This window comes from Microcebus murinus, chromosome 17 (assembly GCF_040939455.1).
Source record: "Microcebus murinus isolate Inina chromosome 17, M.murinus_Inina_mat1.0, whole genome shotgun sequence".
NCBI classification, from domain to species: domain Eukaryota; kingdom Metazoa; phylum Chordata; class Mammalia; order Primates; family Cheirogaleidae; genus Microcebus; species Microcebus murinus.
In genome coordinates this window covers 11,699,506-11,718,052 of record NC_134120.1, presented here as the reverse complement: position 1 = coordinate 11,718,052, position 18,547 = coordinate 11,699,506, and the positions used below count along the sequence as shown (strand labels likewise).

Here is an 18,547-nt window from a genome sequence, read left to right as displayed (position 1 = left end):
TTCCGCACAAATTCCAGGATGAGGAATGTCTTAAAGCATGGAAATTAAGAGCATGAAGATACAATGTCTTCTGTTCTTTTGCTCCAGAACAGTTATAGATCATTTTTAAATATACACAAATGAGCCTTGGCAACATAGTGAGACCCCATCTCTACAGAAATTTTAAAAATTAACTGGGTGTGATAGTGTGTACCTCTAGTCTCAGTTTCTCAGGAGGCTGAGGTGGGAGGATGACTTGAGCCCAGGAGTTTGAGGTCACAGTGAGCTGTGATGAGCCACACTGGATGACCTTGTCTCGAAAACACACACGCGCGCGCGCACACACACACGCATACGTACACAGACACACAAGTGATAGATAACTTTGAAGTATTAGAAGAAATAGTAAATCTTCTATTTGTTAGAATATAAAACTACCATGAATTTCCCCTTCTAGCATTTACTAATTTCTTAGAAATTATGATAAGGGTACGTAATTTTTCATGAAGCAGTGTGCTTAGACACTTCATGAATTGTAATAACTGAACTTTAGATATTATCTGTACCTTCAGGAGATATTCTGAGATATTTCCCCTTCTGTTCACAGGCAGTGCTTGGCATAAAAATGGGTTCCCTCAGCACAGCAAATGTCGAATTTTGCCTTGATGTGTTCAAAGAGATGAACAATAACAATGTAGGAGATAACATCTTCTTCTCTCCACTGAGTCTGCTTTATGCTCTAAGTATGATCCTCCTTGGTGCCAGAGGAAACAGTGCAGACCAAATGCAAAAGGTATGGAAGGCAGCAGAGAGTTGCCCAGATCCCAGCTTACTTCTATCTTTGTACCAAGAAAACTCTGCCATTTTGTGTGAGAAAAAAAAACAAACAAACACATTTGAGAAAATTATATTTCTTAAAAATGCATAATGGCTTAAATAATGTAGTACATTGTAATGGAACATATGTCAATACATAGTCTCTTTCTTACTATCAGTGGTATCAGAAATAAATTTCTGTAGCTTACTTTTAGAGTTCATCGTTTCATGATTTAAATGTGATAGACAACACAGGTATGGCACTACTATTGTCTTCTAGAAGGTTAAACTTATGATAAAACTTAATGATATTTTAGAAGTTACCACATTTAAACAATTTTTTTCATTATTGCATTTGAACTTCATTGTAACCCTGTGTGGCAGGTTGGGACTGTTATCACCATTTTATAGATGGGAAAACCGAGACTCAGAGAGGAAAGGTGACTTTTCCGTTTACGTGGGCTAACATAACTGATTTTTCCATTATATATATTTTTATCGCTGTGGAAGGTCTAGAAGAGTATCACTTAACAACTCTTGGCATACTTGCACATATTATTATTGTTTGTGCTGGGAACTATGTAACATCTTGCATGGCCCAAAATGTTGCTGTCCTAGTTAATGGCCTAAGGACAGTCAAGAGGGGCAGAAGAGCCCAGTGGGTAAGAGGTCAGTTTTTGGAAAGTGACAATTGTCTGGGGAAAGCTGCTTGATCTCTCTTGACCTTAATTTCCCTAACTTAAAATGGAGACAATAGTATCTATTCATAAAGTTGTTGGAAGGTTAAATAAGATATGTAGAGACTTAATTCAGGGCCAGGCGCAGTGGATCACGCCTGTAATCCTTGCACTCTGGGAGGCCCAGGCAGGAGGATTGCTTGAGCTCAAGAGTTCAAGACCAGCCTAAGCAAGAGTAAGACCTCATTTCTACTAAAAATAGAAAAAATTAGATGGGCATGGTGGTGTATGCCTGTAGGGCATGGTGGCGCATGCCTGTAGTCCCAGCTACTTGAGAAGCTGAGGCAGGAGAATCCCTTGAGCCCAGGAGTTTGAGGTTGCTGTGAGCTAGGCTGATGACATGGCGCTCTAGCGTGAGCAACAGAATGAGACTCTGTCTCTAAATAAATAAATAAATAAATATACTTAATTCAGGACTTGGAACATAAGAATATTAAATGTTAGCTATAATTATTGGTGTTTATCTGAAATAGAAAAAAAATAGATAGTAACAACTGATCTTTATCTGAAATAGAAAAAAAATTGATATTAACCATTATCCATTGCTTTTGGTGACAGTTGATCCCCCCTCCTTTTTCTTTTTTTAGGTGCTTCATTTTAATCATATTGTGGAATCGTTAAAACCAGAATTTAAGGACTCACCTCAGGTATGATAATATCATTGCTGAGCTGTCTAATGCTCTTTAACATGAGTGAGCCAAGAAATAATAGTCCAGGGGTTGAGTAGCAGAGTCCCCCCCTCTGGCCCATAAGGGAACTAGTCATGTCTCCTCCTTTAATCTTCCTGATAATCACTACAGCCTAGAGTTTAAGACGATAATAATATGATAATAATAACAATAATAAAGTTCTCCAGATTTTATTACCTAATTTATTGTCACCCGTATTCAAACTTTTCTGTTCTTTTATAGACATGTCCCTCTTGAATCTGCCAGCCTTGTTTTTGTGGCGTTAGATTTTTTTTCTGTCCAGTGAGAGGGATGAAAGGAGCCTGAGGCATTGCCATATAATCATATACTGGGAAAACATGGACTGATGCTGCCTAACCCGCATGCTCTGGGACTATGGTCTCTAGTTTTTTCCAGTAGAAGGATTCACTTTGACATCAAAGTTACAAAGAATTCCTACATGAAAATAGTTGTGTTTGATCATGATTGGTTGAGGTATATAAATGCATATAGATTCACAGAACATGAGCTTCACAGAACCCAACTTATTATTAGGAGTTCAAAGCCCATAATTTGGGAACCATTGTTTTAGGAAGTATAGGCATCACCCCTATAATGACCCTGAATTCTCAGCTATCCTTTAAGTGCATCAAAGATTCATGCTTATCAGAATTGCTACCACTGAGCTGCACATGAGTGTGTAAAGTCAGGCCAGTTAGAGGCTGAAGTGTTTGAGTACATGACTACATAGAAAACTGAAACACTGAAAAAGTATGATACAAAAAAGAAATAATTCTATAAGTACAAAGAGGGCACTAAGACTTAGATTATTGCCTTCAATGCTCCACTAGAATCTATTTATGAAAACTGCTTTTGTTTTTGGGGGGACAGATTTTTTAAAATTATATTTTATTTTTAAGTGACAAATAATAATTGTATAAATTTATGGGGTTTAATGTGATATTTTGATACACGTCTACATTGGTATATACTATAGAATGATCAAATCAGGCTAATTAGCATCTTTATCACCTCAAATATTTATCATTTGTGAAAACTGCTTTTGAATCAGACCATTAGGGCCAACAAGTACACGTGTGTTTTGCAATAGCTTACAATTCTGCACCCAAACTGCAACCCAAGTCAGAGAGTGATGAGATGTGCTAGAGAAAACCTAGAGAAAAGAAATGCTTTAAACTTTTTGATTCCTTGTATCCATGGCCCTTTTATTCAGAGACAAACACTTTGCTCTTTAGATGTTGTTTTCACCTTTTTATAGCTCTTCAATGAAAAAAAAAATTTAGTACATTTTTATTTGTTTACTAATGCTTCAGTGCAGCCAAGCTGGAAGGATTCATTCAGAGCTTGGTGTCCTATTCTCTCAAATCAACCAGCCAGACTCTAACTATACCCTCAGCATTGCCAACAAACTCTATGGGACAGAGACAATGGCATTCCATGAGGTAAGTTCATATGGAATGGTGGTCAACAACTTTCTTGATATCCTGTAAATTTCATGCTATAAAATTAGTAAAGAGTAAGAATAGTCACATGTTATTTAACAGATTGAATTTGAGCTGAGTTAGAATTTCAAGAGGATGGTTTTACCAAAACTCTCAATTGCGTTGTGTGCTGTCTAGGGGATGGACATGCTTGAAGCTCTGACTAGGGCAGGGCAAAGGCAATATGTGTAACCTAAACATTTGTACCCCTGTAATATGCTGAAATAAAAAAAAATTAAAAGTTGCAAAATATCATATAAAAATTTTATTTCTGAAAAATGCTTAAAGCTGTCCAAAAACCAGGGTTGGGTAAGAATTATCCCTTATGGACCAAAAGAAAAACAAAAAAATCGTTTTTCATATCTTCTTCAGGGGTCCTAAGTGGCAGAATACGAAGAGATAGTTAAAAGTGTACCACACTGGGAGTCAAGAGCTGAGAGTTCTGTCCCTGTTTAGATGTATGACTTTGGGCAAGTCATTTCTACCTTTAATTAGACAATTAAACTAAGTCCTTTCTAGCTCCAAAATTTTAATACTCTTTATGCCCTTTCCCAACAGCATCGTAATATGTAGTTTTATTGAGTGTTTACAATGTGCCAATCATTCTATTTAATACATTACAGTCATTATCTCAAATAATCCTTACATTGTGCTAAGATACAGGTACAAAATTTTCATTAATTCTATAGACTATGAAGCAGATTCTAAAGAGTCAAGTTGACAAAGTTTGCAGAGATACCTAAAGGGCCAAACCTGGATTTGACCCATATCTAAATCCATCTTCCTGTGTTTAATTGCTAAGTCATCCTGCTGTGATTGAGGTGAAATGCAAGCTTTTTACTTGACCAGTGTTTTGTTTGACCCAGTGCCAGCAAGGTGAAGCTGGATGAGGCCCTGAATTTCTACTGTTCTTCCCAGCCTAGTAGCACAGATTGTGTGTTAGATGTGATAAGCTTCTGATAGTTAGAATTTTTGCAACTTGGGGTGGGTAGCCCATGTTGGTGCTATAGACATTTCAGGGCTGTTTTCTTCTATTACCCAGGAAGCATATAGGGGGATTGTTTATGGAGAGTGTCTGAGGTGGTGGGGATTAATAATGATGGTCCTTGGAGTTAGAATGCTGTCTCTCATCCCTTTGCCTTCCCAAAACAGTGTGCCAGACATAACAGTAGATAAATGTTGATTTGGGATGGTGATGATTACATCTGTTCCTGAAATGAGAAACTCTTCCCTCATTAGTATCATGAATATTGTCATGAACTATGTCATGAGATCCATTTTACTCTCTTAGGATTCTGGCTGGAAAAACTCTCACTTTATGAGTTATGGGGAGTTACTTAAGGATATTTCAGTTACAATAGGACTCAGCTCAGGAAAAGAATCATCTCGAGGCCTAGTTTTTGCTCTTAGTTAAGCTTTACTTTTTTTCTACCCAGGATTTAGGCACAAAAGAGGCTGTTTAGGTAAACAGAAAACCAAACCCCAGGCAGCCACTTTTACACCTACCCTATTTCTAAGTCTTGAATCATCCCATTTGGTTCATGATGGGGCACTGGGTCCGGCATGGAGGTGTGGCTCCAAGGTCTTCAGAATGGAATCATAAACAATTTCATTTGCATCCACGTAGATTTGGCTGCCGCCTTGGCACAAGGCAGGGGGAATTTACCAGTTCTAGGAATCAAGAGCCATGAGTGGTAATCAATGGTGGCTCCAGGATGCTACTTGGGACAGGCGTGTGAGTAAGAATTTAGTTAAAAGGGAGGGCTAGGTTCTTTATACTGAGTTTACACACCACTTCCACTTAAATAATGTGTTATAGGTGAAAAAATAAAATAGTGAGTTCCTGAAGACATTTTTGTTTATACTTTGCATAAATTTGAAAAATATAAGTTGTCTACATCAGAGAATATTATTATTAAATTTATTTATAGTGGCTTATGGGGAGATTGATATATACCACAGGGAGACCTTCTGTTAGAACTTAGACAAGCAAGTCACTTAACCCTTCTGGTTCTCAGTTTTCCTGTCTATAATGTGAGAGCAGTAACTCCCATTTGTCTACATTGAAAACAAAAGAGTTGTGGTACAGTGAAAAGGCACTCACTATATTTGTTATTTAACATTTGTCATTTTGTTTTGAATGTTTTAGATTTAAGAAAGCCAACAACATAACAGAAGTAACAACCAAACATTTCTGAACACTCCTTTTGGAAAGGTTTTGGATTTTGTTAAATTTATTTGTTTTATTAAAAATAAGTACATATGAATTCTATTCTCTCTTGTATTAACATATATGAGCTGCTTTTGTCTCTGTGTTAGGATTTTAGAGTACATTGAGCTGTAGATGTTTGTTTTTCTTACACTATTTTTGAGTTGTTTTTTTCTTTTTGACAGCAATATTTAAGCTGTTCTGAGAAACTGTATCAAGCCAGGTTGGAAACTGTTGATTTTGAACAGTCTACAGAGGAAACAAGAAAAACTATTAATGCTTGGGTTGAAAGTAAAACTAATGGTAAGGATAAGTCACATATGTGTCCTAAAACTGTATATGTGTTGTGATGATAAACTCCCTGAGTCAATGTGCTAACAAGGAGATCTATCACCTGACATAGGCAGATCAACAATGAAGGAAATGTGGCCACATTTCAGATTAGCCCTTATAATCGTTTGTCTTGAATAATTTATGCAAAGTGACTCTGAGAATGAACACCATTTAATACTTTATAGAAGTGTTATTGTATGTTCTGTAATTAAATTTAAATCTACATTTTATAATTTAAAAAACATACATATTATTAAATATTTCCTTTTTAAAATTGTGCATTAAATATTTGATACCAAAGATATGTTCATTTCTTTATTTAAAAACATTTAGTTAAGTTAAAAATTAAGGATATACAAAAGTAGAGAGAATATATAATAAAATCTCATTTACTCATCATTCAACTGCGACATTTACCACTCATGTCCAGTCTCATTCATCTGTACTCTCACCCTTTCCCACCACTGATTTCATACTATTTTGGAGTAAATCCTAGATACCATATCACTTTTCCTATTCGTATTTCAGTTTGTTTCTATGAAAAATACAGACTTTTAAAAAATACAACCACTACATTATTATCACATCTGTTATTTCATCATTCTTTTTTCCCCGACTTCAATGAGCATCAGAATCATCATTCATTTATGTATTTATTCATCCATTCCTCTAAAAATATATATTGAGCACCTAAGGTTAGATATTGTTATTGCATGCTAGGATTGTGTTAGGCCCAGGAAGTTCAATGAAAATTAAAACCTTCATCAAGCTTAGAGTCTGATATTAAAGCTGCCCCTATGTTTCATATGGTATGACGAATTATATTCCAAACTGGTTTTGTAAATTGCAATGTGCCAAAATGCACAAGAGGACAGAGTGTTCAATTTTGACTAGTATATTTACAAAGCAAAAAAATTCTGGTATATTTTTATAAATCTTTTTTTTCATTTTAGCAGTTTTTAATGAAATTGGTACCTAAGATTACTCCTGCATCTCCTCAATTGTTCTGTCCTTGTATCTGCCCTTCTCCTTCACTACGTGGCAGCATTTGGCTTTCTGTTCTAGGATCTTTCTGTAGTCTTTGTCCAGTTTTAGCCTAGTGATAACCACCTAGCTGGAGTGAGTACCCACAGGGACAGTTGTGTCATTCGCCTTTTCCTGCTGCACCTGTTCAACATAGATGACATCTGTCTTCCTTAAATCTGTACTGCTTTGCCAATCTGCTGACTTTGGTAGTGTCATTGCACAACCTGAACTTCATCATCCTTTTGGATGGGCATGAATTGAACATTATACTTCCGTCTCAGCTCTTTGGAAAGAGGGGAGGCCATAACCTTCCTGTGAATGTGGGAAGGTGCATTGAAATATCTTTTGTGGTTTTTGCTTTGGTCAGAAGTCAAAAAAGGATTCAACTTCATTTTGGTGGCTACCACTTTGGCAATGGCTGCAAAAAGGAAGAGCCATTTTTATAAATCTTGATTCCCAGATATGTGTTTACTTCAAGTGCTGTTGTATATTTGTGATATACCAACTCTACTGCATTGAAAAAATGAGTAAAACTTTAAAAATACTTAACATATTTGCATGTAGTGAGGTCCTGGTAAGTAGAAAGCCTGATACATGCTAAAGGTAAGCCACAAAAAAATTATTAAAAAATCTTTCTTAATAATCAGCAGTATATAAGAAACATTGGATATAAGTAGGTATAAGACAAGTTGATGCACTACTAATATGCTAGCTACTCTCTGGATGCCATCTTCTAATTAGAATTAACAAAGTATTCAATATTCTTTGAAATAAACTTCATTTGGTAAGGAAGTCTCTGTGGCCAGGAGATAAAGGAGTTCTTCTGGCATCTCAAATTTACCATTAGTGTTAAGAAAGAAATGGCTCCAAATTGCTTATGACTATTCAACTCTGTATTTCAATAAGTTTAAATCCAAATACAATTATCCTTTTTTTTATGTAATACAAGGAAAAGTCAAAGACCTCTTTGGAAAGGGCACAATTGACCCTTCCTCTGTAATGGTCCTGGTGAATGCTATATATTTCAAAGGACAATGGCAAAATAAATTTCAGGAAAGAGAGACGGTTAAAACCCCTTTTCAGCTAAGTGAGGTGAGTATTTCATTTACAGACTCATGACAAATTTTGGATAATGCAATAATCATTTAAGGACAATTTTAAAAGATATAATGGCCCAGGTTTACGTCAGTTCCTTTAATTGTGTTTTCTATGAATTTTCACTTTTCCCCTATTAAGTGACAGTAACCTCTCTCACAGGGCACCTAACTGGAGCCTTTGGACACTAAGATTCCATGGCAGAGAAGAAAACCTATTTTTTCCCTAATATTGTGTCTATGCATTCTTTCCATATATACTGTGGTTATTTTCTCTAACAGCACAATAAAACTATGTGTTATTTTTCTCTAGACAGTGTCTAATTAGATTAGAAAAATGATCCAATTATATCATTTTACCACATAAATCATTTTAGCTAGAAACCTTGGCTTTGTTTTTGGTAGACCTAAGTTAACTATATATATTATTAAAGCTATTCAGTTGCTGAATATGCCTTATTTTTAAATAAAAAATAATTTTTGCAAAGGAAAATAATAAAGGATATACTTTGTAGTTTCTAGTTTACTCATGCCTTTAGAGTGTTAATGCAAATATTCATGTTATATGAGAGAACGAGTATACATACATAGGAGATCTGTCTAGAAAATATCCAGCCATTGTTAATATACACATTCCCATTACATGGCTAGATACTTTCCAGACAGACCTTGTATACACTCACATATGTAACTTTACTACCTAACTTAGAATCTTTTTTCTTAAATAGGGTAAAAGTGTAATTGTGGAAATGATGCATCAAACTGGAACATTTAAATTGGCCTTCATAAAGGAGCCGAAGATGCTAGTTCTGGAGCTGCCCTATGTTAACAACAAACTAAACATGATTATCCTGCTTCCAAAAGGCACAACTAATCTAGAACAGGTAAAGTTACAAGAATGCTAGCATGCAGCTAAAGCATGTATGTATGAGTGTGGATGCATGTGCACGCGTGCACGCGCACACACACACACGTACACACACACACAGTATCCCATGATGTTAATGCATCAGCCACTGATTCATAGTCTAGGCTTAGATGTATTGGTCTTAGCTGTGAAAATGAAAAAGGGGCGGGGCACATGGACCCTGCTCTTCAGGATAATGTATTTAGGGAGAGCAAGCTATTCTTACATGAAAAAAAGCACATCGAGGTAGAAGTGCCAACTTGTACAAAAACACATACATATTGGTCAGTTGATAACTGGGAGACATCTTTCCATAGTCATGAAATTATAATGCTGGCTGGGTTCCTAGACCAAAGATTAAGCCATCTTACTCTCAGGGCAGGATTTATGATCCAGTTGTGACATGCTTTCATAGACTAGCCATTTTAACATCCTGGTTTTGTGAGGAAGTGAGCACAGCCACCATTAAGAAGAGGTCATGGTGGCAGCTGGAATTTGGGTCCAACCCCTTCCAGCCCCGGCTGCAGCCAAAGCTTTCCAACACAGAGTAGACAAGCCTGTGGAGTGACTATGCCACCTCCCCCACGTAGGGGGATCCTTCAGTGCTCTGCTACAATGACAAACAGTTTCTTAGGAGAACAGCTATGCTTCTTGAAACTGATAGAGGTCAACACAGTGAAGGGTTTCTAAGTCAGGGAGTACTGGCTTCAGAGGCAAAAGCAACATGGTACAGATGGGCAAGAGGGTGTGTAGGGAAGGCTTCTTGGAAGAGCTGGGCCAGGATATATGCATTTGGATTAAAAAGTGAGAGGGGTGCCCTTTAGGAGGGAGCTGTAATGAAAGAAGTACAGCCGTGGCCATGAGAACAAGTGTTCTTACCGGTGTGACCAATTCAGACGGAATCAGGTCCCCAGGGACCTGTGGTTGACTGGCGTGGAAGATATCTGGAGGCATACAGCATTTGGAAGTGGTTTAGACTCTGCAGAAAGTCCTGTGGAAGTAGAGGGTGGGGTATAAATTAAAATGAGGAACTCAGGAAGGGTTTCCTAGTAGAGCAATTTTGATGCCATCCTCACCAGATGAGTAGAAGATGGACAAGTGAAGTGTGGGGACCCTACGACTCCAGGCAGAGCAAAGAGCATGTCCAAATGCCCGAGAAATTAGTTTGTGCCATGAAGTCAGGAGTAACTGGAATTACTTGGGCACAAAAGGACAAAAGGAAAAGATTCTTTGCAAGAAAAACAGGACAACCACCTTTACTTTATGACTGATTTTATATTGTCAAGGGGGTGAGAAGATGTTGAAGAAAAGTTTTAAATTATTGGATGGGAATGTTGGGATGAGATGTAGCGTGGTGGTTTGGAGCTGTGGGAGGAAGGGATGGCGGGAGGGTTCAAATGCCATGCCCAAGGGAAGATGTTGGGACGGTTTATTAAAAAAAAAAATGGTTTATAAAAAAAAATGGATGGAGAAGGAGAAGTCGGTGTTCCGAGGCTGCTGTGGAAAATCTGAACATGGGTGTGGGAGCTGACACACTGGGTTCAGGCACAGGGGCACTGACAGAGTTGAGCACCCAGAGTTCAGCTTCAGGAGCTTAGGAGACAGGGAAGGAGACAGGCACGAGAGGACAAGCGTTCTCAGAGTGGAGCCAGGGGACCCTGGCTCGTAGATACCAAGTGAGCACCCAGTTTGGTTTGTAAAGGATGGTGCTGTTAAAGGTTTCAGATCTGAGAACCAAGAAGAATGATTGAGTTCATCCAGGAAACAGGAACACCATGACTTCAGAGGCAATAGAGGGAGAAGGGTAGGCGAAGCCCACATGCTGAGGGAATCAAGGCAAAAAGACTCTGGGATGTACATTTGACAATGTTATGAAATTTAGATGGGAAGTGGACAATAGATAAGGCGAGATGGGGCTCAACGCAAGATTTTTTTTTCCCCCTAGATAAATAGGACATTTTAAAGGCGGAAAACAAAGTGATGACATTAAACCGCTCCCAGTGAGAATCATAAAAACAAACAGCATTTAATGCAGAGGGTGTGTGCTCGGCTCACATGGGCTCGTCTGGGTCTTGTCTCTTAGGTAGAAAAGCAGCTGAACGTGAGAACGTTTCACCGATGGACCAGCTCTGCCAACATGCTAGAAAGAGAAGTTGAAGTGCATCTCCCCCGGTTCAAACTTGAAGTCAAGTATGAGTTAAATTCCCTGTTAAAATCCTTAGGGATGACAGACCTCTTCAACTATGGCAAAGCCGACCTTTCTGGAATGTCACCAGCCACGGGCCTCTATTTATCCAAGGTCATCCACAAGTCATACTTGGATGTCAGCGAAGAGGGCACTGAGGCAGCAGGCGCCACTGGAGACAGCATCTCTGTAAAAAGACTCCCGATCCGGGCTCGGTTCATGGCCAATCGCCCCTTTCTGTTCTTTATAAGGCATGTTCACAGCAACATGATTCTCTTCTGTGGCAAGCTCGCCTCTCCATAAACAGCTGGGCTCAGGGTGCAGGGGCAAACCTGTGATTGCCCCGTGGCCAAAATACTGTTCATACCTCACACACCTCTGTGCCTTGGTTTGCTCATCTGCAAAATAGGTCTAGGATCTCTTCCAACTTATTTCATGAATTGACGAACCTAAGCCTGTGGTAATCACGGAAGAAGGTACATTTACACACAAATTTTTCTAGCTTTCTGACCTTTGGGGCCTCATTTGAGTGCTGTCCGGGTGACATGATCAAGTCAATGAGTACCATTTTAAAGAATTAGATTTTCTTGACTTGGATATATATCAGTGAGGTCTTGAATAAGTGACCTGACTGCTCTGCCTTCCGAAAACCAGCTTAAGGGCTTCAACTTTGGTTGGATTTGTAAATATTATAATTTTCCTTGCATGTGTAGATACAATATGGTGAATTTTAGTTCAAAATTCTGTATTGACTAAAATAAATGCATGAAATGCTTTAAGCTCTTTGAAGCCTTGTAATACGCTGAAGCTTAGAAGAGGAGACTTTGAATATAGTGAAGTATAATTTGGCAAACTTTTTAGTGGAATTTTTGGCCAAAGCCTTGTTAGATACTAAATTGAATAAAAAATTTCTCCTCCTCATTCTCCTCCTTCTTTTCTTCTCCCCCCTTTTAAATAATGCAGTGAATAAAAGTTCAGAAGAGCAAAAGATGAAAATAAATTGGAAGATTTTTACTTTAAACAAAGCCTCCTTATTTTCTAGTCAGGATAATAGGGGGCAATAATCAGGTAATAGTGGCCATAATACATACTGCCTTGTCAGTGCTCTCTGGGTGAATGTTTTCTCCCTGAACTCTCTTGGAGGTCTGAGCATATGCCTATTGGAATAACTAAAATCCAAAACACTGACTACACCAAATGTTGATTAGAATGGGGAGCAGCAGAAGCTCTCACTCACTGCTACTTGGAATTAGAAAACAGCATTTAGGAAGATAGTTTGGCAGTGTCTTACAAAACTAAACATACTCTTACCATACAACCCAACCATTGCAGTCCTTATTATTTACCCAAATGAGTTGAAAATATGTCTACACAAAAGCCTGCACACAAATGTTTATAGCAGATTTATTCATTTTATTGCCAAAAGCTGGGAGTGACCAAGATGTCCTTCAATAGGTGAATGAATAAAACACCTGTGGTACATTCATGCAATGGACTAGTATTCAGCAGTAAAAACAAACGAACTGTCAAGCCATGAAAAGACATGGAGGAAACTTAAGTGCATATTACTAAGTAAAAGAAGCCAGTGTGAAAGGCTACATTCTGTATGATACCACCTCGTAACGTTCTGGGTGAGGTGAAAGTATGGAGACAGTAAAAAGCTCAGGACTGGGGAGAAGAAGGGAGGGATGAAAAGTGGAGCACAGAGGATTTTTAAGGCAGTGAAACTATTCTGTATGATACTGTAACGGAGGATATATGCCATGATACATTTGGCAAAACCCATAGAATATACAGCACAAAGACTGCACCCTAACATAAACTAGGGAATTTAGTTAATAATAATGTATTTAATTAAATAATAGTACTAATAATATTGGCTTATGAATTATAGCAAATGTATCACACTAATGCAAAATGTTAATAATAGGGGAAACTGGGAGGGAGCCCAAGGGTATATGGAAAGACTGTGCTCTCTTCTCTATTTGCTGTGAACCTAAAACTGCTCCAAAGATATGAAGACTATTACTTTTTGAAAAAGGAAGTTGGAGGGAAAGTGGGGAGGGAGAGCTCCTTGACTTGGATTTCAGAAAACGAAATAAGAGTCTTAATTTTTTTTTCTCAGATTTTCTTAGATAATATGTGGGTTTTATTTGTATTGTTTTTAATCCTTCTGGTGCTTAAATATTCTTCTGAATTTATCAATGGTCTTTTTTTTTCTCCCTTCTTATTGCACAAACACTGAGACCTCAGATCTCTGCTTGGCACCTACGAGTCATAGTGAATCAGGAAATAGATGCTTGCCTAATAGCACTAATAGCATTCACATCCACACCTTTAATGGGCTGGGAAGCATGGTATCCCCTTTTGCACCCAACTGGATTCTGAGTCACAGTGCACCTATGTGACATAGAAAGCACATAGTGCATAAAGAGGGCAGCTTTTGTAGATTCTCTCTGCTCAGGATGGCTCCTCCAGGTTAACTTGCTGTAAATTTAAAAGACATAGTGGAAAAAAATGCCATTTGGACAGCAGTACAGTGAGATACTTGTGTGTGTACTTACCAACCAGTCTAGTTTTTTTTTTCTTTACTTCTAGATCTGTTATTTTTTTCCCCAAAATTTTTAGGAGCAGCATGGAATGGAAAAAGTGAAGGCTTAATGGAGGCCACTCTCAGGGGAAAAAAACTCTAAACTCCTGCTTTTGAGAAATCCAGCTCTTTCTGCACATGCTGTCTTTGGGAATGTCTGAATAGCAGGGTGACTGTAGGCCTGTATGCCAGCCTGGATCCTGGCCTCCTCCTGTTGTCCTGGTGTAAGGACCAATTGCTTCCCATTGCACTCTCAAAAGTGGCCTGATTTGGACGATAAATTTTATGGTCACCTGAACTTAGTACTACTGGATGCTGTGCCTTGGTCTGAGGTCACCCTATCAGCTGTCCATTGGTTACCAAAGGCGGTAGAAAGGGCTGCTAGCATGAAGCCTCAGTGCTCCTGGCAACAGCCACCCCCTGACGCTCTGCCAGACTCCCAACTCTGCTCCCATACTCCTGTCACTCTCTTTCTGAAAGTGCCCTTTGTCTTCTTTCTCTCAGACCTTAATCTCCTAGACAGAGGAAGCTTCCCTTTTTATCCTTTCTTGGGATGGCACTGATTTATTCTTTACATCAACAGAGAAAGCAGAAATCAATGAAGCTCCCAGCCTGGCCTCAACAAGATTCAAAAAGGAACATACACCTCCAGCCAATATCAGATTTACTGCTCCAGAGTAAATGACTTTGAAAGATTCTTTTCATTTCATTATTCATTGATACCCTGATTCATTTCTTTAACAAACATTTCTTGAGCACCTAGTAAGGTTCAGATACCATGTTAAGTCTTAGAGACTTTTAGTGTGAAATGCAAAGCTTCAGCCCTTGTCTTCATAAGCTTATATTTTAGCAGAGAAGACGGACAGACATTAGAATAGTGGTGGCAATTGGGCAATGGGTGTTGTAAGGACATTGTTATGGTCAGGGACCTCTTAGTGGGCATGATTACAAGGAGTGAGGGCTCTCTTCTTAGGACACTGACTTGATCAGATTTGCGTTCTAGAAAGGCCAGGCGGGCTTCCACATGGTCATATTTAGGCTGGGAAAGATGCAGCCACTTGCCAGCATTAGCGTCACCTTAGTGACGCTAAGATTAGTGTTAGATTCTCACAAGGAGCACACAACCTAGGTCGCTCGCATGCACAGTTTACAGAAGGGTTCACGCTCCTATGAGAATCTAATGCCACTGCTGATCCGACAGGAGGTGGAGCTCAGGCGGTGATGTGAGCCCTGGGAAGCTCCTGTAAATACAGATGAAGCTTCACTTACTCCCCTGCCCACCCCACCTGCTGCTTACTTCCTGCTGTGTGGCCCAGTTCCTAACAGACCACAGACCAGTAGCAGTCCATGGCCCAGGGGCTGGGGACCACAGGTGTGGGACCTTAATGACAACGGCAACAAGAGCTAACATTTATTGAAGTAATATCACTACATGCCAGGCACCATGCTAAGTATTTTACCAATTTGGTCCCACAACTCTATGTGACATGTATGGCTACAACCTTCAGTCAAAGATGAGAAGACAGAGACTTAGAGAGTGTCAGGATTTTTGTCTAAGGTCACAGTGTTAGTTGTAGAGTCATAATTTGAGCCCGGCAGCTTAGCTTCAGAGTCCATGCCCTGCCCTCACGCTATCACTTTAATGACACTCAAGACATTTGTGGAAGATGGAGGAGGGGTAACATTTGCAATTTAGAGAACTGAGTAGTAACTCTGCTTCTGCCACAGCCCCTCTTACAACCCTATAGTCCCTAAACCTTTTAAGCTAAATGACACTAGTTTAGAGACTGTAGATGTGTTGCTGCATTGCTTACCGCAGCAATACGCTCCATACCTGTGCATAAGTTTTCCCCTGGCTTGCATGATAGAATCTTTGACTTTTACAAGCTTATACTTTCTCACCCACCATACAGACACACATTCATTCTCATTCTCTCTCTCTCTCTGTCTCTCTCTCTCTCTCTCTCAGCTTCTTTGTCTGATAGTACCTTCAAGCGTTTGTGTTGGGAGATCCTCTTTGTCTTAGCTCTGATGTCTTTATTTCACGAGGCTCAAGATTTCTACATTCCACCAAACATCCAGTTGCCTAAGAGATGTCAGTCTCTTCTAGTGGCAAGCACCTCACTTTCTATGAGTGCTTTCCTTTCTCTTAAATCCAGCGCCTCACCCAACGGAATGGGGATTCACGCTCCTTCCTTTCCCCACATGAAGAGAAGCAGCATCTCCTTCCCCCTTTCCTCCGAAGAAGCTCTCATTCTTCAACCTCCACGAGCAAATTCTCAGCATCCTTGCTGTACCTTGGATGCTGGCCTTTGAGCCCAGGGTCACCAGACCATGCTCACAGTCTCTCAGCCTATCCTGAATGGACAGCCAGGCAGCCTTCTTTACAGCATAGCAGATACTTGTTATCTGCTAATATCTGCTTTGGGACCTTCAGACAAACTCAGAGGTGAGAAAAGTCTTAATTAACATCATTACATATACATATTCTTTATTATAGGCAAAAGTTGGAATTGGAGTTTTCTGGGGTTGATATGGGGAGGGCTTAGTCTGCAAATTAAGACAGAAACCAAGTAGGGTTTATTTATTTATTTACATTTCAGAATATTATGGAGGTACAAATGTTCCAGTTACATATAATGGCTTTGCTTCTCCCAAGCCAGAGCTAGAAGGATGCACTTCCCCCATACTCCATACCCATTAGCTGTGAGTTTACCCATTGCCACCAGCCTCTCCCATCCATCTGACAACAGATGAATTTTACTTCTATGTGAACACCTTAGCATTGATCAATTAGTACCAATTTGGTGGCGAGTACTTGTGGTGCTTGTTTTCCCATTCTTGTGATATTTCACTTCGAAAGATGGGCTCAAGCTTTATCCAGGATAATATAGGAGGTGCTAGTTCATCATTGTTTTTTGTGGTTGAGTAGTAGTCCATGGTATACATATATCACATTTTATTAATCCACTCATTTACTGATGGACACTTGGGTTGTTTCCACATCTTTGCAATTGTGAATTGTGCTGCCATAAACATTCGAGTGCAGATGTCTTTATCATAGAATGTCTTTTTGTCCTTTAGGTAGAGGCCTAGTAGTGGGATTTGTTGGATCAAATGGTATTTCTGTTTTTAGTTCTTTGAGATATCTCCAAATTACTTTCCACAGGGATTGTACTAATTTGTAGTCCCACCAGCAGTGTAAGAGTGTTCCTGTCTCTCCACATCCACACCAGCATTTGTTGTTTGGGGCCTTTTTTATAAAGGCCATTCTCACAGGAGTTAAATGATATCTCATTGTTTAGATTGTCTCTGAGCAGGTGGGGAGCCTATAATGCAACCCAAACCCTATTTGCTTAGCTGTACCAAGCAAAGTGAGCTAACCACCTTGAAGGTCTTTATTTCTCTATTATGCAGGCAGCTCCAGGGGACAGGGACCTTGAACAGAGGACAGGCAAGGGCACTGTTGGGCCATGGCTTGGGCTGATGAGAATAACAGCTACAAATGTTCGTCAAAGAAATTAGAACTGTCCTGGCCCTTTTGTGCAGGCTGCTGCAGAGGCAGGGACTGTGGCTATAAGGTTCCCAGCAGCAGGGTAGAAAAAATACAGTGAGAAAGTGATAGCAATTGCCAAAGAGGTATCTCATTCAGTAGGACATCATAGCAAAATACTTACAATTGTCACTTAAGCTTTTGATTGTCCCCAAGTGGGAAGAAGGCAAGCAAAACATGGGTTCTTAAATATACACAAATAATCAACAATACATTAAAATGTATTGTATCTCTAGGGGCTACATTAGAGAGTCAGATAAAGTAATAATAATAATGATAGTCAATATTTATTGAAGTCTTACTCTGCCTGGCTTGTGCTAAGTGTTTTATAGTCATTTGTTCTGCAAAACAACCTGAGGGGGTAGGTGATGCAATCAACCCCATTTTTAAGTTTAGAAAATGCAGGCCCAGAGAGATTAAGCAATTTACCTGCTGACACACAGTAAATGGAAGAGCCAGAATCAAAACTCAGGTCTCATTGCAGTTACTATTGCTGCATATCAAATCACCCCCAAATTTAGTGGCTTAAAACAACAACATTCATTTCATTATTTCTCATGTTTTTTTGTGAAGGGCTTGGCTGGATGGTTCCAGCTAAGGATATCCTAGGCAAGTGCAGTTAGATTGTTCTGGAGCCGGAAAAATCTCCAAAAAGTTGAAAGATTTGTTCCAGATCATACAGGAGTTAATATAAAAGCTGAAACTTGAGTTCTTTCTTCTTGACACTTGGTAGAAAGAGACCAGATTGTGTACTCACTTTAATCCCCAACCTATAAAATTAAACTTTATTTGAAAGTGGTGAAGAACATCTGTCATTTCTGATTGAGGAAGTGGCCATATTTAATTCACGTGTGCTGTCAAGTTAAAATCCCCAGAACCATTTTGTGCAGATTCTGTTCAACTATGGATGGCAGTTCACCGTCCCATCACTAGAGGGCAGACTTTGTC

The 18,547-nt window shown here is 39.2% G+C and overlaps 1 protein-coding gene and 1 pseudogene across 2 annotated transcripts; one reads left to right on the top strand and one right to left on the bottom strand.

Moving 5' to 3' along the window:
• The first annotated feature begins 604 nt into the window (after positions 1-604).
• SERPINB11 (serpin family B member 11) lies at positions 605-11,759 on the top strand. 2 transcript variants are annotated; one of them, XM_012774464.2, is made up of 7 exons: positions 605-772; positions 2,120-2,179; positions 3,535-3,663; positions 6,097-6,214; positions 8,220-8,362; positions 9,093-9,248; positions 11,355-11,759. In XM_012774464.2, the coding sequence occupies exons 1-7, from the start codon at positions 605-607 to the stop codon at positions 11,757-11,759; spliced, it is 1,179 nt and encodes a 392-aa protein (XP_012629918.2). The 2 variants fall into 2 exon arrangements, with proteins under 2 accessions (XP_012629918.2, XP_075849873.1); XM_075993758.1 differs by lacking the exons at positions 6,097-6,214; positions 8,220-8,362.
• LOC105876724 (large ribosomal subunit protein uL24-like) lies at positions 7,226-7,662 on the bottom strand (annotated as a pseudogene).
• Positions 11,760-18,547: the final 6,788 nt, after the last annotated feature.